This window comes from Zalophus californianus, chromosome 12 (genome assembly GCF_009762305.2).
Source record: "Zalophus californianus isolate mZalCal1 chromosome 12, mZalCal1.pri.v2, whole genome shotgun sequence".
NCBI lineage: Eukaryota > Metazoa > Chordata > Mammalia > Carnivora > Otariidae > Zalophus > Zalophus californianus.
In genome coordinates, this window is record NC_045606.1 from 15692951 (window position 1) to 15719288 (window position 26338).

The window sequence follows — 26338 nt, forward strand, 5'->3', positions numbered from 1 at the left end:
GGGGGCAAGTCCCTGCCTGTTCACGAGCCCTCTTCTGTTCGAATATGATGTCCACTGGAGGGCTTTGACATAAGATTGGTGACCAAGGAAGGCCTCCTGCCACCCAGAGGTAACCGGGCCTTGCTTCTCAGGCTCTCGTGGCGGTTGGCAGGAGAGAGCAGTGTGAGCACTGACGCTGGAAAGTGAGGGGGGCCTGATCAGAAGGGCCGCGGGCCTCGTGCTGAGGAGCCTCCCCTTTGCTTGGACACAACGGGCACCCAGAGGAGCAGGGCGCCACCGGAGGTGAACTGAAGTCCCACCAGATGTCAAATCCTTCTGTGACAGGGGTAATGATTCCTAACTGCGGAATGGCTTAGCTACTAAAATAGGCCAGCAGAGAACTGGAAAGACCACCCACCTCGTATGTCCCTGAATAAAGGAAAGGGGGTTCCTTTCCTGCTCCTGCGAGAGAAGATGTGCCCTTGGGTGGGCAAAGACAGAGATCCGGGGCTGAGGGAAGCTGTGCGGTTCAGAAAGGATGGGGGGCCATCCGTGGGTGGAGAGATGGGTCACAAAGGCTTTACCCGGCCGGACCGCCTCGAAGGCAGCCTCGAATGCCCATCTGTGCATTCCAGATGCTGGCCTTGCCTGGCCTTCCCTCTGTTCTGAGACTCCGCGAATGGCCATGGGCCCTGGAGCTCCCAGGGGCTCCGCGCCGGCTTGGCACTGACTGAGCAGAGGATGGCTTTGAGGAGAAAAGGCCAGGGCAAGACAGAGGCCCTGAAGATCTTGCAAAGGCCAGTGATGTTAGGAGCCCGGACCTGAATGGCGGCTGAGGAGATGGACAGGGGCCACTCTGACAGGACTCGGGACCCTGATGGCCTGTGAGGACTGAGCCAGGAAGGCCTCTGAGGCTTCCAACCCAGGCAACTGGGCTTTGAGCTGAAGAGCAAGCTTTTGAAAGAGGATATTGAACATAGCTTAGAAGCAGTTTATTCATCAGAGAGGAGTTTTAACTCTGGAATAACCAAAATAATCCATCTATATGACAAAAGTATATATATCAAAGAACACTTTGAAATGCAATTAAACATGTTTATTGAAATAAACTGTGAGTCATACAGATTGTTTTCCGTGTGATAGAGATGTCATACATTTCTCCTAGTAATAGATAATAGCCATCTACCTCTCCCAAGACAAACTGCCAGATAACAGTAGAAGAATCTAGAATCTGATTACTAAGAGTCTCCCCAGAGATCAGCAAACCAACCCTTGAACAGATGAGGCAACTAATGACCGGAGAGACTGGCATTCTCCACTCTACAAATGTTTAGGGCACTGAGCATGTGCCAGGCACTTACTTGGCGCTGGGCATATAGAAGTAAACAGAGCATGGTACCCGTACTCAAATTGCTCATAGCCAGGCTCGTGGGCGACAGCGTCCAGTAAGCAGGAAATTAGCACACAGCCTAATAAGTATGGTGAGAACTGCATGCTCAAGCTACAGAGTGCACCCAAGCCGGGCCTGGGAGCAGCTCTCTGGGGTCAGCTCAAGTGTGAGCTGACCTGGGAAAGATGAGCAGAAGTCACATAGACAAAGAGATTACGACTGCCCCAGGAAGGCTCAGGTGAGGGAAAGCATAGTGCATTTAGTTCATCAAAGGCGTTCAAGTACAGAGGAATTCCAGTCCCGGATTCTGAAGACAATAGTCTCCTGACTCCCAGTGCGATGCTATTTTTAGAATACTATCTGTCTTTCTAGGTCTCCTGACAAATATGTGATGATTCAGCACATATAGCAATAGTCTTGCATAGAGGAAAGGACGCATACATGGCTTATGCTTACCCAGGTAGAGACATGAAGTTGTCCAAACCCTCTTGTTTAAAATGTCTCTTTGAGGGATAATTACTTTGTATTGGAGCCTTTCATTTCCTCCCAAAATTTCCATCAACCCAGTCATGCCATAAAGCTCTTAAGTCTGGAAGGGATTTTAAGGAATCACTTTGTCAGTGGCCAAGGGAGCCTTCGCCCCCCTGGTGCAGGCAATATTGGGGCCATCATCCGTAGAGAACATAAAACTTTATCATAAAATGGACCAAAACTGTTCTGCATGTTATTATCACTATGTGGCAGCAACCCAGCAATTCTCGGTCACGTCAGTAACAAAACCCTCCTCCCTGCCAAGGTAAGCCGCTCCTGCCGCCCCTCGCCTACGTCTGCCCCTGCGCGCCCAGATCCACCTGCACGCGCGGAAGACACAGCTCCCGACACAGGCTGAACAAATGCTCTGCCCTTTTGTAAACATAGCTTGAGGAGTCAAAAATCATATATACAAAGAACCCCAGATCGGTGCTTATCTTCCTACAATTTGGACATTTCTCTCCAGGGAAGGTTCTCGCCTCTGAAAAGCCTCGAATCCCTTTCGAGCTGGGGATGACGTCCGACGCCTGGCTTTGGTGCTCACAGGCTTACCAGGAGCAGTCCTCGCTCATCCTCTCTGGCTGGGCCGCCTGGCAGGTGCTCGGTGGGATGAACACCGAGGGGTCTTTAATGCCCAGCTGTATGTCGAAAAACCGGGTGGACAATATCACACTGTAATTTTTGGTGAAGGTTTCCTGGACAGGATAACAATCCTTGACAGTATAAATGCCGATCCAGGTTTCATCTGTCAGAGGAAGGGAAATTGACTTTTCAACATAGAAGGTAGGCAAAATGCCTGTATTTTTTTCTCTTGTGGTAAAATATACATAAAATTCACCCTTCTAACTATTTTTAAGGACAGTTCAGTGGCATTAAGTGTGTTCACATGAAACCATCGCCACCATCCCTGTCCAGAACCTTGTCATCTTCCCCAGTGGAAACTCCGTGCCCTCTAACACTCACGCCCATCCCCCCGCCCCCAGCCCCTGGCCACCCCCATCCACTTTGTCTCCATGACTGGGACTACTCTAGGGACCTCAGACGAGTGGAATTATATAGTATTTGTCCTTTAGAGACTGGCTTATTTCACTCAGCGTCATGTCCTCAAGGTTTAGCCAATATTATCCGTGGCTGAATAATATTCCATTGTTTATTTACACCACATTTGGGGTATTCATTTATCTGCTGATGGACACTTGGGTTGTTTCTGCCATCTGGCTATTATGATTAATGCTGCTATGAACATGGGTGCACACACACCTTTTTGAGTCCTTGCTTCCAATTCTTTTGACTATACACCCAGAAGTGGAATCGCTAGGTCATATGATAATTCTATGCTAAACTTGGGGAGGGGGGATTGTTTTTACACTGTTTTGTACTATTTCCCACATACACCATAAAGCCTGTGTTTTTGAAACCGTTTTGGGGTAGGCGTACGAAGGGTTGCAGAGAAGAGCTTCGCATCTATATACAAAAGCAGACACCGGGTATAATGGGAGTAGATCTGGTCTCTGTGACTTTAGGAAGTGATATGAGGATTCTAAAGTAGACCTCAGACAGATGTCTTCCATGTCACAGGTCTCAAGACTATTCAATGTCAGAGCCAAGGACAAGCCCATAACAGCCAATGGCAGAAAGGTACAAGGGGTGCTAGAAGGCTGAGGTGTTTCAAATATGATGCTTAGATTCTGGAACTAAACAACCAGCGGGGGGGGGGGGGCGGGGAGAGGGACTTCAAAGCAGGTGCGGGGGACGTTAAACAATTTGCTTAAGCTTATAAATTGCCCTAACTACCTTCCTTAATGGATTTAAACTTTTACCCCATCACGCTTCCCGAGATGCAGCACTTGGCTATTTTATGAAGCCTTACACGATCTAGCTGACTTTCTGTCGGACCACTCTTGGACAGTGATCTGCTCCTGGGGCCCCCCTATGGAGTACTGGTCCTCAAACGTGGCGTTTTGAGGAATGTCTAGAGGGTCCCAGGGCTCCGTCAGGGTGATCTTGGAGCACTGCTTGGTGGCTTGTTCAATCTGAAACATCACTCCATCCTTATACAGCAAAATATATTCAAATAATCTGAAAGACAGATATAAAGAGAATGGATCAGGACTTCATGTTACAGTCATCGTGCCTCTTATCAGCATACAGTCCAAAGGTCTTCGATACAAAATACTCTTAGAACAAGTAGACAAAAATAGTTTTGCTTACGAGGCAATCACTTATTTATGAGCACTTGACACATTGACAACCTAAATACGAAATCATTAAAATTCAGAGTTCAAAATTGATATTGAATCATTGAGTACCTATTATATGCCGGATCCTGTGCTTAGGCTACAAACAGGAGGAAGACAGGGCCCTGGTTTGTGACTTTTTAGCCACAAGGACCTAGGAGGATTTGACCCTTGGTTTGGCTGAGTTCTTGCAGCACTAAATCAGGACTTACTGGGCTACACTGAATGTAGCACATCCAGAAGCCGCCAAGGTCAGACCACACACCTGTGCCCCATTGTCTCGGCTCTCAGTCACAAGTAATGGGCTTCAGTAAGGCACAGCTGCGTGAGAATGAGGCCCCCCCCCCCCCCGCCCCGGCACAGTACCCGGAGGAGGCTGAGACGCAGACAAAAGTTGAGGGGACCCCAGAGCAACCGGTTTCCCACACAGTTTGTCCTCACTTCTCTGGCCCACGTGTACAGCCCATGTGTGGAGCGAACCAGACGGACTTCCAGGCTGGGCGGGGAGTCTGCAGATGCCCCCACCATGGCCCTGCACGCCGTGTTGTCCCCAGTCCTGTGTGGATCCTAAAGCTAAGCAATCTTGGTGTTGGGGGAAGCCAACAGGTTGGGCTTCCCTGTGTTTGTCAATCCAAAACAGGCCACAGCTGCTGGTCTTGCAGAGTGAGGACACGGTTCTGACCTCACCCAGTGAAATTCACAACCCTTGAGGGCAAAAGAGCTGAGCAGGGAGCTTTTCCTGAGCAAATAATGTGAGAGTCATTCCACCCCACAGCCTCCATCTGCCTCCAGGGCAAATGTTCGCCATCCCAAGTCCAGCTTAAAAAGTATTTCCTTCAGAAAAACTATTATAAACGATCACTGTCTACATGGTCAAAATAGTACCACTATTAGGGTTGTGCTTCCTTTTTCTACGAGTCGGTATGGAAATGTAAACATGACCTCATTTTATATATTCAGATATATTTGTTTTGCTTCATTCTAGCAAACACTTGAAATGGCTTACGAGGGTCAATGCCTTTTAGAAGTGGGAGTGATTGCAAACAGAAAAGGCAGTGTTCATTTGCTGCGATATCGCTCACATGAAAGTGGAGCCAACCTCTTATAAAAATACGCATGCAGGGTTCCCACTGTACTGTGAGCCCTTTGCAGGAGCTGGGTTTGGGCTGTCACTATTGTCTCGTGCTCGGTGAAGTCCCTGGCACATCAGTCTAAACATTCATGTATGGAGTACAGACACATTACTCTCAGTGTTAGAGGACCATCCATTCATAAATACGGGACTCTGTACACAAATCCTGTTCCACAAGCTTTTCAGGGGCGGCAGGACCCACAAAACACCTGCACCATGTGCCCTTGGGGGGCTCTCTTCCTTATTCTCCTCGCCATCAGCACCGTCCTCTCGTGCCTTCCCAAGCCCAGGTTGTCTAGCCTAGACAGTCATTCGTCACTCCTGCAGAAACGCCGGCGGTGTGCTTCTCACACTGCAGCGACTGTCCCCTGGAAGTTATGCACCATGGCAGCAGAGGCGGGGACGGGGGGGCTCCTTCCTGAGGACAGCCCTCAGCCCCTGAATCCGCAGATCACAGAAGCAGGATGGCCAGGCTGGCCATCCAGGAGCTGGCCACCATCAGCAGAGCTTACTGGACCAGAGGAGGACATCTGACCCAGGGCGAGACGATCAGATGCCCTTCCACGAACCTGGGGGATTGCCACCTGAGGACTGCAAGGCAATCTCTCTATGTGGCTGGACATGTCCCCTGTATACTTAGAGGCCATGGGAGGCTGTTTCCAACATGTGAACTGAGCAAGAGTAAAGAAGGAAGGTGGGAGCACTGGCAAGCTGGGACTCCTGACGGCAGTGCATTTGCTGGATGCATTTCTTCTCTGAGGCTCAGGGTCTGGAGATCCCCCTGCAGAGTTATGATGTTTCCTTTGTTGTAATTAACTTTCCTTTCTTCCTCCTGGAACTTTTTGTGTGACTCAGAACCAGGGCTCATTTCTAATATAGTGGAGGACTCCCGCTGTTCCACCTAGAGCCCCAGAGGACAACCACCAGCACAGCTGTCCTGGGAGAGACACCACGTGGCCCTGCACAGATGCCAGGGCCACGGCCACCTGGTCAGCCCCCAGCTGGGGGGTGGGGGGCGGCAGGAGAGGAAGGCCGCCAACGTTACTACTGTCCCGGGGCCAGCCCTGCCCATGCACAGAGGGAAAATTTAATTTCTAAATAAGAATGCTAGACTTGAAAGAATCATCACAAACTATTAACATTTACCCATTCTGGGTGGTCTGAACACAGGTGTTTGTTACAGCATTCTCAGTACTTTGCTGTTTTCAAAATATTTAATTTTTTCACAAGAGGCCATCATCTGATATTGAGGTTATGTTGACAGTGCCTTAAGTAAAACAGAAAATATTCGTTTAATGGGAAACCAAATACAACCGTATAACTGCTTGGTTGTTTTTCAAAATCCCATATGGATATCAATGCTAGCTCCACTCCGTACTGAGTTTTGGAACAGAAGCTTTTGATGATGCTGTTGCGGCTTGGGTACTGAGGTGAACATAATTCCTTGTTCAGAGGTAAGCTTCTCCATCGCAAAGAAGATACAGGCTCTGGAGCCTGATAGAGCCATTAGGTCAAAACGCAGAGATCAGCCAGGGTTGAAATGAATCATCCGCCCGGGATGCTGTGTGGGTAATAACCCGTAGACCCGAAGGACTGGACTGACCGTCTTCAACCGAAACTCGATCCCGGGAAGCAAGATCAAAGCCTGGCTCCCAAGTGGAGGAAGCTGGGAGGACAGGACTCACAAATTACACCCCCGGGGTGCAAGCAAGGTGAGGTGCTGGAAAGGGCCTGGAGGACAAGGCGGGCAGGTCAGGCCTGGGTCAACAACAGCCGGCAAACTCCTCCTCGCTGGCCAGACCCCAAGCAAAGCACAGTTCCTGGGAGGGCCCTGCCAGGCCTCAGCTGCGAGCAAGGTCAGGCCAGCCAGGCCTGGCCAAGTGGTCAGCAGGCTGAGCTTGCCACACCAGCCTCCGTGCACAAGAGGTGTCCAGTGCCCCCATTTTGCCTCTCTCCTCGCGGGACCAAGGATTCCTGTTGCTTTTGACAAAATTCTCAGGCTGCACTGACCATTTCTGTTGTTCCCTGAAAATCCATCGTCCTAAAAATTAGGCTCTCCCATCCCCATGTTTTCCCAAACACTGAAAACCTGTGGAAGTTTTATATCTTCCGGTTTTTGTAAAACTGATTCATGTTCAAAGTAAAAAAAAAAAAAAAAAACCAACAGTACAGAAATGGAAAATGAAGTAAAAATTGCCCAGAAACTCACACTTAACGGAGGTAACAACTCTGCGCATCTGTGTCTAAGCATATACAGATTATTTTTATTTAATTTTCTTTAAATTGTGGCAAAATACACATAACGTAAAATTTACCATCTTAACCACGTTTAAATGTGTAGTTCAATAGTGCTAAGTAAATTTGTATTGTGCAACCAATCTCTAGAATTCATTTTGCAAAACTGAAACTCTGTGCCCATTAAGCAACTCCCCATTTCTCCCTCCCCAGCTCCTGGCAACCACCTTTCTACTTTCTGTCCCTGTGAACTTGACTCTCTAGGTGCCTCCTCATATAAGTGGGATCATACAGTAGTTGTCCTTCTCTGACTGGCTTATATCAGTCAGCATCATGTCCTCAAAGTTCATCCATGCTATAGCGTATGTCAGAATTCCCTTCCTTTGTAAGGCTAATATTCCACTGATTATATAGACCACGTTTTGCTTATCCGTTCATCTGTGTATAGACCCTGGGTTGTTTCCACCTCTTGGCTATTTTGAATAAAGCTGCTATGAACATGCTGTGCAAATATCATATTGATTTTTCATTATGTGTCTACATTTTACAAAATGAGTATTATGTTTTCTAACCTATGTTTTAAATTCAATAATTTGTCCTTGATATCCTTCCAGGTCAAAAAATACAGATTTATGGAATCAGTTTTTCTTAATTTACTATGAAATATTTTTAAAATGCTGAAGTTAAGGGACTAGTACAATGATCACCTTTGTATCTACCACTTAAATTCAATAATGTTGACATTTTTCTGTATTTGCTTTATCTATTTTCTAAATATTTGCTAAAAACAAAGACTTTCTGCCTCCCCACCACACCATTATCACACCTAAGAAATTAAAATTCTTTCCCTAATGGCAGCTAATATCTGGTCCATATTCAATTGTCCCCCCAAAATGAATTTTAAAGTTTTTTTTTAATCAGAATCCAGGGCGCCTGGGTGGCTCAGTGGTTAAGCGTCTGCCTTCGGCACAGGTTGTGATCCCGGGTCCGGGGATTGAGCCCTGCGTCGGGCTCCTCCCCCTCCCCCTCCCCCTGCTCGTGCTCTCTCTCTGGTTCATGCTCTCTGTCAAATAAATAAATAAAATCTCTTAAAAAATAAAATGAGAATCCAATAAAGTTTCAAGCATTATATTTGGTTGTTAGGTCTCTACTATTTTAAAAATCTGGAATACTACTCCTACCATTTTTATTTTTAACATGGCCTTGTTAACTCCAGGTCTGCACAAATTCCCCATTCTAGACTTTTGTCTGTTTCCTCATTTAACTTGCTCCTCAAGCTCCTGTCATTCCTCCAAACTAGACCTGAATTCTAAAGGCTTGATGTAATTTGGTTAAAGATTTTTGAAAAGAAATTGATAAGGCTGTGTGCTTCATGGTGCATCCTAGCCGAAGACAGGTGATATCCCATCCCTGCGACTAACTTTGATCACCAAATTAGATGATTACTCCAGATGTCTCCATTATGAAGGTGTTTCCTTTTACAGTTAGCAAGTAATTGGTCAGGAATACTTAGTGATGCTGAGAAGAGTCTATTAGCCAATAAGTGTCACCTAATGGTTCTGGGTCAAACCATTTCCTGAATCAATTATTTCACTGGAGATTGGGATACCAATGGCATAACAAATGACATCTACCTTTTTATCTACTTATCTATCAGTCAGCACCCTGGACTCAAGAATTTTTATATATTCAATGTATGACAAGTAAAGTCATTATTCCATTCGATGCTCAGATTGTCACAAGTTCTGTCAGTGGGAGCTCCTTCTAGTCTGTTGCAGGAGGAGATCCGCTGGAGATTTCTCTTCCCTCCAAAAAACAGACTCCCTGTCCTGCTCTCCGACCTTTGTTTCCTGTCTTGGAACATAAGGAAATAATGCTTGGAGTGGGGACAGCTACTTTAAGGCCTTGAGGCAACAAGTCAGCATGCCATCTTGCAACTGTGAGCCAACTTTCTCTGAGAATGGCAGAGTAGATGGATGGAGAAGAACCTGGGGCCTCGATGATACTGTTGAGTCAGACCTAGGAAAGTGCATCACCAGCATTCTGAGGTAAACTACAAACATCCTTATAGTTTCAGCCTCTGTTAGTCAGATTTTCTGAAACATGCAGCTGTAAGCAACCTAAATAAAGAAAATCCACTGCTTTATAGTTCTGATCTATCAGATGCTTTTCAACAACTCTCTGAGAGCCTTTTGTTCCAGAATGAGTAGGGCCCAAGAATCTGGCTAAGCCCAGAACCTACAGTATCGGAGCCTGGCTTGGGCATAGGTAAATCCAAATGGCTACTGCCTATGTAGCCGAGAGGCAACTGTTTTTCTGTCTTGAATCAGAGTGGTCAAGGGGGAAAAAATCCAGTCTGCAGCCTGGCAAATTCCACTGACTGACATGTTATTAGCTTTTCTTTCTTTCTTTTTTAAACAGAGGAGAAAATATGAGGCTGAGAGCATAACTAAGTCATAAATAATGTGCCAGGATTGGACCTGAGGTCTGATCTCCTACCAGACTCGCTCTAATTCACCAATACCGTGCTTCTTCCCCCTCCTTCCACAGGCAGTGATTCTTCCCACCCCCCTATAACTGCTTGGCCATCCAAGATGTCTTAAATTGCAGAAAAGGGATGGACAAACATACTGTTGTGATCACAAAAAGGACTTTGGCTTTTAGGGAAGAAACTGGACACACTCTGGATTTGTGTAATATGCAATATAACAGATTAGGAATGCAAGCCAGCGCTCTGACTCTTAGCCGGAAGAAGTGAGCGGTAGCCACTTGCCATTCTGGTCCACACCGAGAGCTAGTTACACTCTATGGTACTTATGAGACATAAAAGCAAAACATTATTTCAAAATTGCCATGCCAGACGGAAACTCACTGTGCAAGCTGATACCAACCACATATAACAAAAGGGAAATTAAGTTACTGGAGAATGCAGCCCTAGGAAAAGTAAAATCAAAGAGTAATTGTGTGTGCAGTTTAAGGAGCTGTAAGGTGATGGGCTTCCACCACTCGGATTCCAGTTCAAAAGAGGAAAAGGTTGCTCAAGAAACTGGAGAGATTTCTTTTTTCCAAGAATGTTTCAGGATGAAAACTGGCAACGTGCAGCCATATACTCTTTGATCTGATGGAAGATAATAAAAAAGTGTCTCATGAGACAATAGTTCAAGCTGTCTTTTTCTCACCACTGAAAGGAAGAGCCTCATTAGTACCAGGATACCCATGTTGCCATGGTACACAGTGATTTCTAGAACTACACATCAGGGGGTGTGGTGTTAAGGAGGTTGAGAGCATACAAGGATAATCAGGTTCGTCCAGTCAGTACTATGCTTCTCAGGAGAAACATAGCAGTTGTCACTGTGTGTAAATATAAACACAGACGCCTTGCAGCTAACAGTTAATGAGTCTAAAGTATAAATCTTACTTTTTACTTTCACTGGGATTTGGGATGATACTGAATTTAAGAAATAAAAAATAATGTGTGACCGCAAAGATAGCTCTCTAATGAAAAACGTGATTATCAAAGTAGAAAACACAGTGGAGGTGGCACAGGATGCTCTCACTATGCTCTCACAAACACATACAAAACAGAAGCAGTGAATTAAAAGGTACGATTCTAGAACTCTAGGAAAATTAAATAAAGTGACAAAAAGGCTAATGGGAAGATAAGCAATCTGGGTAACAGAGGTAAGAGAACCAATCCCTGTAAGTAGAGAGTCTACAAGGAACAAAGAGTGAGGACAGAGTATCGCGCCTCCAGGAACAACAGATGAAATTTCCATAGAGCTGGACATAACCTGGGGATGTTAATAATGCTCCAGGATAACAGAAACAACCTACAAAAACAGGGGCAGAAAAAAATGTATTAAAACAAACCCAAACATAGTTTGGTATCAGACTTCCCTTCTAGAGCTCTAAATGCCATAAGCATAAAATACTATTATTATTACCCAATGAATTGTGTACACCCCAAAATTAGCTTTATGTAAAAAGGCAGTAAGTGGACGTTCTCCGGCATTCAAAATCTCTGGAAGTGGGGGCTCCTGGGTGGCTCAGTCAGTTAAGCATCTGCCTTCGGCTCAGGTCATGATCTCAGGGTCCTGGGATCGAGTCCCATGTCAGGCTCCCTGCTTGGTGGGGCGACTGCTTCTCCTTCTGGCTCTGCCCTTCCCCCTGCTTGTGCTCACACATGTGTGTGCTCTCTCTCTCTAATAAATAAATAAAATTTTTATCAAAATCTCTGGAACTGTACCACCATACCCTCTCTGAAGAAAATTAATTGAATACATTTTCTAGCTGATCGAGACATGAACCAAAATAGAGGATTCAGGTAGATAAGCATATCGGCATAAAAGATATTGCAGCGAGGAGGGCACGTACTGAATGGAGCACTCGGTGCTATATGCGAACAATGAATCATAGAACCCTACATCAAAAACTAATGATGTATTGTATGGTGACTAACATAACATAATAAAATTAAATTAAATTAAAAAAAGATTGCAGCAAATAATAAAAGGAGTAAAATCATTTATGTTTCTTTTGTGGCAACGCTACTTAGAAGTTTGTACAAACACTCACACAAGAGAAATTCCTCCCTGTTTAACAAGTGAAGCAGTTGACCTTATAGAGGCACAGTGAAAGAAGGAACACAAGAAATCACCCAAGAACTTTAAATTCTTTTCAACATACTGAGTGGGACCTAAACAAATACTTGTCCTTTACAGAAGAAACTGTTCTCTTGACAGAAAAGTGGATTCTCAAGTTTCATCCCCTCACTCCTTAGGAGAACTGAGACATCACCAGGGAGGCTCTCTGGGGGTCCCAAGGGCAAACTAGACAATAACTGGACCCGGACGGGGTGGGGGGTCGCTGTCCAAAATACAGTGTGTGATAAAGGGGACAGGGAGAGGGCTCGATTCAGAGCGAGGGGGGCCTCCCACATCCAGAGGAAACACATAAACCACATCAGAACACAGCACGTGACATGACATTTCAGTGGTTATTAAATCTGGAGTCCATTCTCTCCCCAGCACCTCTGCTCCCCAGAGGGCAAGCTGGTAAAACTGTCCACTGCCCTCTTCCTTCTGGAATGAGAGCTCCAGCCTCTTGTGCTTTCTCTACATTTGCTGCCACTGCCTCCCCACATCTACCAGGGCCCCTCTGCCAAGAGCTGTCCCTGGGATTCCTAAGGAGACCCTGTTCCCTCTTGACTTCAGCCAACTCAGTAACTCCAAGATGGCCCAGGCATCTTCCTCGGAGGCATGTCTGCCTTTCTCACCTTGACATCCTGGATCACCAGCTTCTTGATGACATGTTCTGGGAAGGAGGACTTTACAATTCCAGAGAAGGTAAGATGTATCTCAGTAAGGAACTTGGTGAGCTGGGCAGGGAGGGGGGGCGCACTTGTTTTTAGAAGCTTTGAAATCAATGCAGATAGTCCGGCTTACCATAGTCCTCCCTGCACGTATTTTCGAGCAAACTCAGAAGGCCTTGCATTCATCATGGCTGAACTTGGATGCCACACCAACTAGTCTGGTGGTTCATGGTGCCTCATACATTCCTCCTAAGTTATAGCTCACCTGTAGCTGATAATGCTATGTCAGACCAAGGAACTAATGTGCCCCTTGGCCCTGTGCCACCATCTTCCTATCTGACAACATCTTCCTTGGCAATTTCTGAGATGCTCCAGAGCAGCAGGGTCCCCGGCACTATGATCTGAGGGATTGTGTCCCTCCCCGAACCCTACCAAATTCATGTGTTGAAAACCTAATGCCCAAGGTGACGGCATTAAGATTAGGATCTTTGGGAGGTGATTAGGTCATGAGGGTGGAGCCTTCATGAATGCGATTAGTGTCCTTATACATGAGGCCCTGGAGAGCTAGCTGGCCCCTTCCACCACGTGAAGATACAATGAGAAGTCTATGACCAGAAAAGGGCCTTTACCCAACTATGCTGGCACCCTGATCTCAGACTTCCAGCTTCCAGAACTGTGAACAATGAACTTCTGTTGCTTATCAGCTACGCAGCCTCTGGTATTTATTACAACAGACTAAATAGACTGAGACATTGGGGCAGCTTGGAGGGGTTCCTTTGGTGCCCCTTCTAGGGCAGGCTGACAGCTCTCACTCATTGGCACAACTCACCCTGGAACTTTCCCAGTCCACATAACTTTAGCCACAACTAACGCAACCTTCCGTGAAGGAGCACCACAGCCTTTTTGTCCAGGGGCAGCTGCCTTCTGCGTAGGACCCAACTGTCCAAGAGCTTCTCCAATCTTTGGAGGATCTGAGGGCCATGGAGGCACCCTGCTGGGGGTCTGATTCTTCACATGGCCTCTCTGTTCAAAGAGGCACTTCTCCTGAAGTAAACCACTGGTGTTCGGGAAACTTCCAAAGCCCATATTGGGGGAAATTCTCTAAAACTGGGACTGAGGAGCAAGAGAAACATTGAAGATAATGTTTGATGAGGGAAGAGCAGGGGAGTAGCTTGTGGATGAAAGGAACCTGGGGGATCCATTTCTGGAGGTAGTGGTATGCCTTCTTAGGGGTCGCTACTACAAGCCTGCCTAAAAACTTCAAAATATGGGTAGGCAGTACCATTTGATACCAGAAACTGTTCTTGACAAAGAAGATACATGACGTAGAATATAAATACTTAGTAAGCTATAAAACCATTCCAGAAATCCACGAGTTGATTGTTAAAAATGTAATCATGAGGAAAAGAAAACTGGGAAGAAAAGAAGGCTATCAGTAGATTGGGTGAAGTTGTTTCAGAGTCGAGAGAATATCATGTACAAACTTCTCATGATGATAAACATAATCTTGATGAAATGGAAGGGAAAATATAAATAACCCAAACTAATGCAGAATGAAGTAGAAAGTTAAGTGGATCAATAACCAGAGGAAAATATCCTTACAATGGCCTATGAGATCTTAGATCTTTGATCTTAAAAAGAGATCAAAGAGTTATTTCTTCAAAAGGAGTGAGGTCCTAATGGTTTCAGGAATTAATTTTTTCCAACCTCAAGGCTGGAGAGCATAGAGACACACTGAAGGCTTGCCAATTCTTTAATAATTTTGCAAAGCTTTTCTTCATTAAAATATAGAAAGCAGAAAAATAAAAACTAAAGAACAAGCTAAATTGTGGCTATGGATTAAAAACAAATCGTAAAAAAAATGTTAGCGAGTCAAATCCAGCAGACTATTAAAAGCCTACTTCATAATGATAAATGAGAATTTATTTTAGGAGTGCAAAGATGGTTTAATGTAAAGCAATCTATTAGTACAAATCACTAGGTTGGTGAAGTTTAATATCCATCCTGATTAGAAGAAATTCTTTATAATATACGAAAGTAGGTCAGAAAAATATTTACTGAACATGACGGAGTATCTTTGTTAAACCAACAACCCACAGGGGACTTACCTGGGGAGTATTAGAGATAGTCACAACAGAGTGAGAAGCACAAGGGGGTATGACATCACCACAGGCATGCCATTTTGCCTTTCCGTTTCTTCTTTATCATATTAGAAATGACCAAAAAAATTAGAGGTGTGAGTGTGGGAAACATGAACAATCACATTCTGCCAGTTGAAATGTCTGCCAGCCGGAGCAACCTTCCCGAAGGGCAAAGTTGTCACAACTTAAAAATGTGCAAATCCCTCTTCTATCATTTTCTTATCTAACAATGTATCCAAAATACATTAAAAAGTGGTAGGCATCTAACTGCACATGTGTAGTAGTCTATACTAGTGGGAAATAGACGGGAAACAAACATGACTATCCCACAACAAGGGACTGCTTAAAGAAGCTATGTTCTACCCATTAGCTAGAACACCACACAGTCCTTAGAAATGGCATGAAAAATGTGCACAATATTTTGTTAAATAAAAAATGCAGAGCATGTTTCCATTTTAATTTCAAAATCACATACACAGGAATAGGAAAAGAAATCCAGAAGCACATACATCAGGGTCCTTAGTCCCATATAGCAGGATGATGAGCCATCTTTACTCTCTTTATGTTGCTCTTCCGTGTTACTTAGATTTTCCACCATGAACATGTACAATGCTAGTAGTCCAAAAGCCATGAAGATGGTATTTATTCACTCAGCACACATTTATTGAGTCTTATGATGTATCAAGCACTTCTAGGTGCTGGGGTTTTGGTGATAAATCAAACCAGTAATATTCTCTCACTCAGGGAGGCGAGACAGACAATAAACACCAGACAAATTAACTGGCCAGATGATGTCACCCAGGGATCGTGCCCGGAGGAAAACAGAAGGAGATGTGATGGGGAGTGGCTGGTGGGAGGGTCACAGAAGGTTCCTCTGAGGAGATGGTGAGCTGAGACCTGAATGAGGAGAAGCCGGGAGTTCAAAGATGATAGAAGTGGACTAGTTAGTATAGATGAGCTTGCACGGTATATTGTTAAGAGAAAAAAAAAAGCCCACTGTGAAACAGTATGTCCTTCAGTATGCATGGTCTGCATCTCAAAATCACCTAGGATAGAGGCGCCTGGGTGGTGCAGAGGTTGAGCATCCGACTCTTGGTTTTGGCTCAGGTCATGATCTCAGGGTCATGGGATCAAGCCCTATGTCAGGCTCTGTGTTCAGCGGGGAGTCTGCTTGTCCCTCTCCCTGCCCCTCTGCCTCACCCACCTCACTCTCTCTCTCTCTCCCCCTCTCAAATAAATAAATAAATCTTTTAAAAAATCACCTAGCATATTCAGAAGACATTACCAGTAGTCATATTGGTTGAGCAGTTACGGATAATTTTTACTTTCTTTCTCCGTGCATACCTGCATTTTGGGTATCCTTCTACAATGAATAGAAGTCACTATTATTACTCATTTCTTCATTCAATTACTCCAAAAAAATCTAATTCTGTGGTGTTGGAGATAACAGCAACAACCAGATAAAAATTCCTAACTGTGGAATCTTGCTTTGGGCAAGGGGAGGCAGGGGAGATGAGGGGACTGGTTCAAAAAGCACTAAATAGGGCGCATGGGTGGCTCGGTCAGTCGAGCGTCTGTCTCAGGTCATGATCCCAGGGTCCCAGGATCGAGTCCCACGTCGGGCTCCTGCTCAGCCGGGAGCATGTTTCTCCCTCTGACCCTCCCCCACTCGTGCTCTCTCTCTCTCTCTCTCTCTCTCAAATAAATAAATAAAATCTTTTTTTAAAAAAGCATTAAATAGTATGTCAGATAGTGGTAAGTGTCTTGAACATGTAAGGCAGTGGGGTGCGGTGTATGAGAATGTTGGCAGGACAGACAGTCTAATTTGGGAGGGGGCCGTGCAGCTTTTTAGGAAGAAGGCTTTCTATGCACAGGAAACAACAACCCAAGTGCCAACAGGGGGAAGCTTGCTGAGCTGCGGGCGGCGGGGGGGCCGGCAACGAGGGGCTGCTGCTTGCTCAGAGACAAGACGTGGAGGGGGTGGGCAGCAGATCCCTCAGGGCAGCCGGGCCCTTGTAAGGACATTCACTCTGACCGACAGAAAGGCATTGGAGGGTTTTGAGTGGACGAGTGACATGAGACGATATTTCTAGCAGAATTATTCAAGTTGCTACGTTGAGAACAGACCAAAAGGGGCGAGGATGGAAGGAGGAGGACCCGTTAGGAGGTCAGTGCAAAAAGCCCAGGCACGAATGATGAGGGTTTGGGCATTCATGATGACAGTGAACATGGGGTCAGATTTTGGGTCTATCTCAAAATTAGAGTCGACAGGTTTCACTTATGGACTACTCGTGGCAAGTGGGAGAAGAACTCAAGGGATGACTCCAAGGGTTGATCCTGAGCAACCGGAGTTGCTATTAGCTGAACCTAAGAAACCTGCAAGAAGAATAACATTTGTTGGTTTGTTGGTTTGTTTGCAGGAGAGCATTACTTTGGGGTATGCTATAGCCATGACTGAGCTGAGGGCACCAAGAAAGCGGTGTAGACAGAACAGCAAAGGCATGGCAAGCCCGAGCCCTGGGACATTCTACCATTGATGGTCCGCAAGAAGAGGAGGAAGAGCAAAGGGAACTGGGAAGCAAAGGAAATGAGACGGAAGGAGAGACACCAGAAGAATGTGGTCTGTGAAGATACCAAGATGGAGGAAATGGGCACAGTAAAATGAGGAGTGATAAAGGATCATCTGGTTAATAATGGGGAGTGTACTGCTCTTGAGCAGAGCAGGCTCAGCAGAGTTGTGACACCCAAGGTCTGATTGAAGAGGGTTAGAGAGAGCATGGGGGTCAGAGACTGGACTTAGCATGAGATTTGCTTTAAATAGAAGGGGAAAATGGGGTTTCAGCTGGTGGGATCAAGAGAGGAATTTTTTTCTTTAAAGATGGGTAAAATAAAAGGAATTATGAAGGGGAAAATAGAAGCTTTTTACCGGAATTGGGGAAATATAACACTATCACATTTATTCCAGGAAAAACAAACCACTAATTGGTGGAATATTTTCAGATCTTTGGGCAATCTGCCCCTGACCGCCATCTTCGAGGGCAGAATCAGGAAGAAACAGCTCAAGGTTGACAGAGAGAAGTAAAGATGTTTTCAGAGCAGTTTGGCGACCACTTCTGGCTTCTAGTTATAAGTTAGTCTTACACCCCACCAGTCTTATTACTCCGTGGGGCTTGTCTTCCTTGGCACTAAGGCTCCTCACTGCCCGCTTCTCCTCGGCATCCCAGCATCAACCCTCTGAAATCCAGGGTCAACAGACCCACTGAATTAAGACTCAAAGCAAACTTTACGGGCTTCCAAGAAAATCTCTTTCTTGAAGAAAAACTCAGTTTTGCAAATCAGCATGGTTCATTTTTGAGGAGCAAAAGGCCACAAGCAGCCAGACTTCCTGAGCTAATTATAAAAGAAAATGCTGGCCCCAGCCACCAGAGACCAAGGGGAGGGAGCAAAGGCAAAAAGAGACGTTCTCCCGAAATTCTGAAAGTTGGGATTTCTTAAAATGGAAGCCCAATCCACGCAAAACAGGGTTGTGATTAAATAAATTTGCGGAGGGGCACCTGGGTGGCTCAGTGGGTTAAGCGTCTGCCTTCGGCTCAGGTCATGAACTCGGGGTCCTGGGATCGAGCCCCGCATCGGGTTCCCTGCTCCGTGGGGAGTCTGCTTCTCACTCACCCTCTGCTGCTCCCCCCCACCCCCGCTGCTTGTGATCTCTCTCGAGCCCGCTCTCTCCCTCTTTCTCAATAAATAAAAACTTTAAAAATAAATAAATAATCGATTTGTTGAGCACTTCATACTAATTTACCTCCCCCGGCCACATAGATGGATTCTGAAGATTTACAACAATATAACCCTGAGAAATCCAAAAGAAGACAAACATAACCTGATCTTCCCTTTCCTCTCACTCAACAATGTAATCTAAGGGGGCGCCTGGGTGGCTCAGATGGTTAAGCATCTGCCTTCGGCTCAGGTCATAATCCCAGGGTCTTGGGATCGAGTCCCGCATCGGGCTCCCTGCTCCTTGGGAGCCTGCTTCTCCCTCTGCCTCTCTCTCTCTCTCTCTCATGAATAAATAAATAAAATCTTTAAAAAAAAATGTAATCTAAAATCACTCGGTAGGGCCAAGCAAGGTAAGCATCTGCATGGTCTAGCCTAGGGTGCAGAACCCAAGTGGGGTGAGGGGGCCACCCATGTAGGGAAGGTGCATCACAGCAATGAACAATTGGTTACCTACTGCAACCAATAATGGGAGCCAGTTTTCTCTGAGAAGAGACCTCCAAAAATGAACCATGTGGGGGTAGAGCGGAATTGGAGGTTCTGGTATAAATATATATATATATGGATTAGAATTGGAAGCTTAGCAATGTACCTACACGTAAATTTGTGTGTATATGTATAAGTGACTGTGTGTGTATGTGTGTATGTGTGTGTGTTCAAACCTATATCATACCCTTGCTTTGTCCACTGAGAGGGTCTGGGAGCCACACCACCTAACAGCTATGAGCACAACTAGAGCAGCGATCTTGGCTTCCAAATATTTTTTGCCAGTAAAAGTAACCAGAGCTCCGGGCTCAGAAATGGCTTATTCCAAGACTCTAGCAGAGAGAGTATAGATGATTTTGGAACATCTTATTGTGGCAAAAAGTGAAAAAGTGCTCAAAGAATAAGAGATACATGTTTAAAGAATATAAAAGCCAACTTAAAGAGGTTCCTACTGGCCAGATCTGGGACAATGTGAACATCAAAACAAACAGTGAAAACAAACACAATACAGTGAGAATCCTTGAGTTCTTGCTGATATAAATAAATGAATAAATTGAGTGTCATGAAAAATGGGATGTGTACATGGTTTTAAAATATCTCTCTACAGGGGCACCTGAGTGGCTCAGTCAGTTAAGCATCTGCCTCCGGCTGAGGTCATGATCCTGGAGTCCTGGGATTGAGTCCCATGTCAGGCTCCCTGCTCAGTGGGGAGTGTGCTTCTCCCTCTCCCTCTGCTGTTCCCCATGCTTGTGCTCTCTCTCACTCTCTCTACAGCTCTCTGTCAAATAAATAAATAAAACCTTTAAAAAAATAATAAAAAATAAAATATCTCCCTATCGGGTGCCTGGGTGGCTCAGTCAGTTGAGCATCCAACTCTTGATTAAGGCTCAAGTCATGATCTCAGGGTCATGAAATCAAGCCCTGAGTCAGAATCCCCACTGGGCGTGGAGCCTGCTTAAGATTCTCTCTCTCGCTCTTCTTCTTCTTCTCCCCCTCCCCACCCTTTTTCTCCCTAAGGAAAAAAAAAAAAAGAATTCCCCATAACATACTTATTCATTACAAAGTTAAAAAGTGTCACTTCACACTGAAGAAACCTTGCAGCTGTCAGTTACCCAAGTGACCCCAGTGAACACCACAATGCAGTAAGAACAGAGTACTACCTCCATGGTAGTACTAATTATTCACCTACCACAGGTGAATAATTAGAATCTCATCGTAAAGAGACATTAAACAAATGCAATTCAAGGCACATTCTACCAAATCACTGGTTTTTAATCTTCCAAATTATCAAAATGCAAGGAACACTGAGGAATTGTTCCAGTCAAAAAAAAACACGGAAACGACAGGACACCGAAATGCAATGCTTGAATATAAACTGGGGCCTTTGGCTATAAAGAACATAAATGAACAACTGACAGAACTTGAATGAGACCCGAATTTCAGATGGTAGAAACGAATCCATGTTAACTGTTAATTTCCCAGTTTTTATGGCCATGTTGCAGTAGTGTAGAAGAATAGCCCTATTTGCAGGAAATGGGGGTGGTGGGGATATCAAGTTGGCAACTCACTCTCCAATGATTGCGGGGGCGGAAATGGCTGTGTCTTTACTTTCTGTAAGAGTGCAACAGCTTCAAAATAAAATAAAACTCTACATTTGGAGGGAAAAACACCCTTACCCTGCTGTTCAAACACAATCATTGTTGAAGTTACCTAGTGTGATAAGAGCCGTTGGAATTAATCTTCCACCACAGATATGTGGAGGAGCACTCTATAAGCAATGCTATTCATGCCCTGAAATATTCTGCCCCCCTCCCACACACACACACAGAGCAGAGCCTTCTGAGTCTGCAGCCAGAGCACTTAAAGGTGACCCCTCGTTTTTCTGCCCAGGAACACAAGTTTAGGTGAAAAGGAGAAGGAAGAAAAAGCATTTTGGTTTTATCTACACAAAGGGACACACTGAGAAAAAAATGTAGAATCCATGTTAAGTTCATTACCTCATGGTAGAAACAGGAATCAGCCTGATATAATAAAAGCACAGTGAGTGCGTCTGTGGTATCATTTCGTCTTTAAGGAAGAAAGCCTAAACGCTATTTAGTATAAACACTGTCGATCATTAAAATTAAATTCAAAGATGAAAAACTGATATCCTGAGAAGTTAGGAACTTGCTGTGGTGAAGCCAGGATGAGAAGCCATGTGTGGTGTCCCATGACTCGCTCACTGGATGTCTGCCCTCTCTCTGCTACACTAGGTGGTTTTCTCCAGAAATACAGAAGAGAAATGATATTCTGTTCTCCAAGAAATAGAATGCCTAGGGAAAACTGAGACAGACATGATCTGGTCAGAATCTGAACTGAGAATCCACTTGCCACGCCATTTAAGACCTATTTTTTCTTTTCACCTTTTACCCCCTCAAAATCCCTGAACATGTAAGATTGGGAGTCGGTTTGTCTTCTAAGATATTATCCATAATGTTCCCCTGCATATTCTCTTAATGCCTCTCTGTTCACTCTACGTCAGTAGCGCCATTAATTCCAACCCCCAAGCAACCATTTTGCAAGTGAGAACAGTAAGTTACTGGTGGCCTCACAAAATTCATTCAGTATTGCTTCTCCCACAAAGTTCAACATGTTTGCGGGAATATGAAAATAATCTTCTTGCTTTTCCTCCCTCTTCCAAATATAATACTTGTGAGTTTAGTCAAGGAATCAGGAAAGATAGTTGGAACCAGAAAACAAAATAGTATCAATTACTAATATTCCCCATCCTCTGCTAAGGCTGTCTTATCTGAAGCTTGTAAACTTGTTTAATCTTTTCCATCATCTCAGGGAAAAGAGAGCCTGGAAAGTCCTAGTCATTCCACAGTAACTATCAGTGGGATTTTCCATAACAATCTGGATGCAAAATAAAAATCTTAAGAAGTTGATCCAATTCTAAAACTTACTTCTCAACTTACTAATAAATATGAAGAGACAACCCATCCATATTTTCTTCAAATAACATCTGGTTTGTTGGCCAGACTGCTAATACCTGAAAAAGTTTATGAGTTTGTTCCAGCAAATCTACATTTAAAGAGCTTAAAAATGCATTTAGGCACTAAACATTCTTTTCTACCTCTGACTGAGGGCCAGAGATGGAACTGTGAGACAGCATCTTGCCAAGAAACTGGGAAAAAGGGGAATAAAACTGCCTTCTAAAATCTGAACTGTGAAATCAACACTTGATAGGTCAGGACAAAGAAATGAGAAATCACCAACCACATGGGGACAAAAAAGTTCTAGGCCAGCAAGATTTGGCTGTGACCCCACTAAAGACATAATGCACACATATAAAGACTATATGAATCGATCGCGGAGTCCTCCATGAAGAAGGGCTGCTAAGACAGCCTGAACAGTAGTCACCAAGCCTCCATGCAGAGTGGAGGGAGTCTGCACCCGCAGGGTTGGGGTAGCATAGAACCAGAGGCTAGGCATCTTTCTGGTGAAAAATGAACGCATCACTGAATCTCAGCCCCATTCCCCTGGGCTGGCCTGTCTTACTCATGATGGAAAGCTCAACACTGAGCATACAGCCTGGCCTAGAGCAAGCGATCATTAGATTCAGTGACTTTGCGCCAACTCTTTGCTCACAACCTCCTGATTATGATTTGGCTCCTCACATAGTTTGGCCCTACAGGGAGAGAATGACCTAGTCTTGTCGACCCAAATCCTGGCCACCATGCCTGCCACCGGACTCACTGAAATATACATTTTAGCTGTTAAGCCTGCTTCCTCTGAGTCAGCTCCCAAAGGAAAGGCCCCTGAGTGCCCTTCCCGGTCTAGTTTCTGAGCCCACAGGCTGGCTGGCAGCAAGTCTCTGGGTCACGGTAAATTCACCAGGATGGTGATGATGGTGGTGGCCATGGGGATAACTGCAGCCGTGTACTGAGCACGTTCAAGGCGTCAGACCCTGCACAATGTGCTTTACATACTTGAACTCATTTAATCTCCACAACAATCCATTAGACACTATTAGCATTCTCATTTTGTAAATGAGGAAACTGAGGCTCAGAAAGCTTCAACAATTTACCCGAAGACCCACACTTGGATTCTGCACTCAGACTCAGATTTGTCCGACTCTAACACTTTATCTTTTAAGTTGTGAAAATGTGACCTCTGGGGGGATGGACCCTCACCCTTCTCCTGGCCACAGTCCTCTGCTTCAGCAGTGTGCTCGGAGCCATTCCAGTCTGTCTGCAACATGACTGGTCATCAATGCACCATTATTGGGCCAGGCTTCACAACAGTGCACGGAAAAGTTAGCAGTTTATCCACAATCACAAGTGCATAAAGCCAACCCTATCTCAGTGAACCACGTCACTATCCATTCTGTGCCATCAGAAGCCAAAAATGGGGGCCTCTCCTTGACCCTTCCCTCCCCTCACCTCCGTTGTCAATAAACCTCTTCGATATTTCCCTAATGAGTCCGCTTCTCACCATGACCATGGCCACTACCCATCCTTCTCCTGGACCTCGACACAAGTCTCCCAGGTCATGTGTTTGCTTCTACTCTTGCTCTCCTTTATTTGCAACCACACACCCAGTGACTATTCCATAATCCAGTCATGACCTTCCACTGTTTGAAAATCCTTCAGTGGATCCCAACCTCTCCACGTCCTCTGTGCTTCAGTCCTAACAGCGACTGGTCTGCAGGTCTTGGAATATACCCAGCCCTGTCTGCTCCAAGATGTCCTGCAACAGACTGCATCCCCCCAGAGCAGTGGTCACCGGTGCAAGGTTTTGGGGCTCGCTCACACTTAAGTGCCTCCAGGAACCTGGGTTAGCTGCCCATCTGAAGTGTTCTTGTCCCACTTAGCATACCCTTCATCTCACTGGGTGGGAATTTTCCTTCATGTGACTCCACCCACAGACTGTGACCTCCCTGAGGCCCAGGACCCACTCTGTTTATACAAAAAGCTTGCCATGAAAAAAATGCATGATGAATGCATGACAGCGTGGTTAATAGCACAGGTGTCAGAAGCCACCCAGCTTCCTCAAGTCCCAGCTGTGTGGTCTGGAAAGAAATGCTGAATCTCCCCGGACCTCAGATTCTCTGTCTATAAAACAGAGATCACATTGTTGTGAGTTTTCATGTAATATGTGGAAACTCCTCAGCACCATGCCCGGTATATGGTAAGTGCTCACACGCTGGTTGCTGTTTATTGTTGTTACTCTGTCCTTTGAGGCTGAGCCACAATGTTCTTTAGAGGCCTCAGAGATCCTCCCGGGCCCCTGTGATGACTTGGCTCCTCCAGCTCTCCTCAGCACTCACATTTTACCCTTCCAAATGCATTAGCTTCCATTTTTTAATATACTGCTAAAGGTTCTGTCCCTTCAGCACTTCCTTCAAGATACCTAACACTCCAACAAATGCTTTTAGGTGAAATGACATCAAAATTTGCCCCTGATCTTACTGCTCACCGGACCCTTAAACCATGGACATCACACGGCACCTCCGAACCACACAAACGCCACCCAGAGAGGCCAGCACAACCCCCAGAGGAGCACACATAGGACTTTCCACAGGAAAGCTGTGGAGTTGACAGGTGGTGATCCCAAAATAGCCATCAGGGCTCAGAAGGAGGTCACCCTTTCTCACAGCAGATGTGGGAAGGTGAATTACGAGACAAGTGGTTTAAGAGAATGGCGTAGCTCCTCTATGGAATATTGTGCAGCTATTAAAAATAGGTCTCTGAGGCCAACCAATAAAATGGCGATTAAGAATGCATAAGAGATGGTGTATATAAAAAAAGATGATTTTTTTTATCACAATATGTCACACTTGCTTTAAAACATTTAAGGAGGTAGACCAAAATTTCAATAGTTGTAACAGGGTGATAAGTTTGTGGGCGATATTCTCCTTGATTCCCCACACCTTTTGCTGGGTTGTCCTATTCCTTTAAAACTGCAACAAGAATTCTTAAAATATATACATTCTACGTGCCTCCCCCGCAGATGGCTCCTGGAAGAGATGAGATGGTGTGCATGAGACGCCCGAGGCTGAAGCCTGACTCAGCAGCGTGTGGACCGGGGCGAACCTGGGCCCCGGGCCGCAGGGATGAGATCCCGCCCCTGCCCGGTTCCTTCTTCCCCGGCCACCGCCGCGCTGAGGAGCTCAGCGTGCAGAGGGCCCAGCCCTCCACCCCAGCCCCCGACCGCGCTGCCCACCCCCCGGCCACCGTCCCTGCGACCTTTCTCCTCGGCAAGAGGGAGGCGCCGCCAGCGGCCCCGCGACCTCGCCCGCGTCCCCCGGCCGCCCACTCCGCGGCCCGCGTACCTCTTGCAGGGGATCAGCGCCTTGCGCTCGTCCAGCACCCGCACGCGCTGGTTGAGCCCGTCGTAGGAGAGCAGGGCGCGGCTGTTGCGCCCGCTGCTCTGCCGGTACAGAACCTGGCGGCCCTCCCACTGCTGCGGCGCCTGGCACGGACGCGGGGTCCCCGGGGCGCCCCCGGCCCCCGCCCCCGGCGCCGTAGCCCCCAGGCCGCAGAGGCCGCCCAGCGCCCAGAAGCAGAGGCCGCCCAGCAGCCAGGCGCCCAGGGCCTCCCGGGCCACGCCGAGCCGAGCGCGCCCCGACATCGCCGACCGCAGCGCCAGCCGCCCCCCGAGAGCCAGCGCGAGCCGCAGGGGGCGCTGAACTGCGCCGCCGCCGCGCAGCCTTGGGCCGGGTGCGGGAGTGCGGTCCCGGCGAGCTGGCTGCCTCCGGTCGCAGCCCACCCCCACCTCCGGTGGTTGGGGTCAGGCGCTCGAGGTGCGGGAGCCGGGACCAGGGCCTGGGAAGGCCCGGGTGAATCGCGGGAGCGGTTCCTGCTTGGGCTGCTGGCCGCTGCGGCTTCTGTTTCCACTTGCTCTCTGCTGCCAACAGGAAATGCAGTGGCAGCGGTGCCACTAGCATCCTGAAGGGCATCCGCGTTTGAGGGGGGCGGGGTGAGGAGCGGGATGGTGGGAAGGAATACGTGTCTCCACTAACCGAAGTGGGCGGCAGGTAACCACATACTAGGAGGCAATCAAGTTCAAGGTCGGGAAGGCCAGGCTACTGCACTTGCTGTGTCCCCACACAGCTTGACCCTTTGTCAAAATTGACAGCTT

General features: G+C 46.3%; 1 protein-coding gene across 1 annotated transcript; it reads right to left on the reverse strand.

The window, feature by feature from the left end:
- Nucleotides 1-970: 970 nt before the first annotated feature.
- EPDR1 (ependymin related 1) lies at nt 971-26123 on the reverse strand. Its single transcript, XM_035723401.1, has 3 exons — nt 25530-26123; nt 3771-3979; nt 971-2645 (listed from the first exon to the last, which is right to left on the reverse strand). The coding sequence occupies exons 1-3, from the start codon at nt 25826-25828 to the stop codon at nt 2449-2451; spliced, it is 705 nt and encodes a 234-aa protein (XP_035579294.1). The 5' UTR covers nt 25829-26123; the 3' UTR covers nt 971-2448.
- Between the last annotated feature and the right edge of the window lie 215 nt (nt 26124-26338).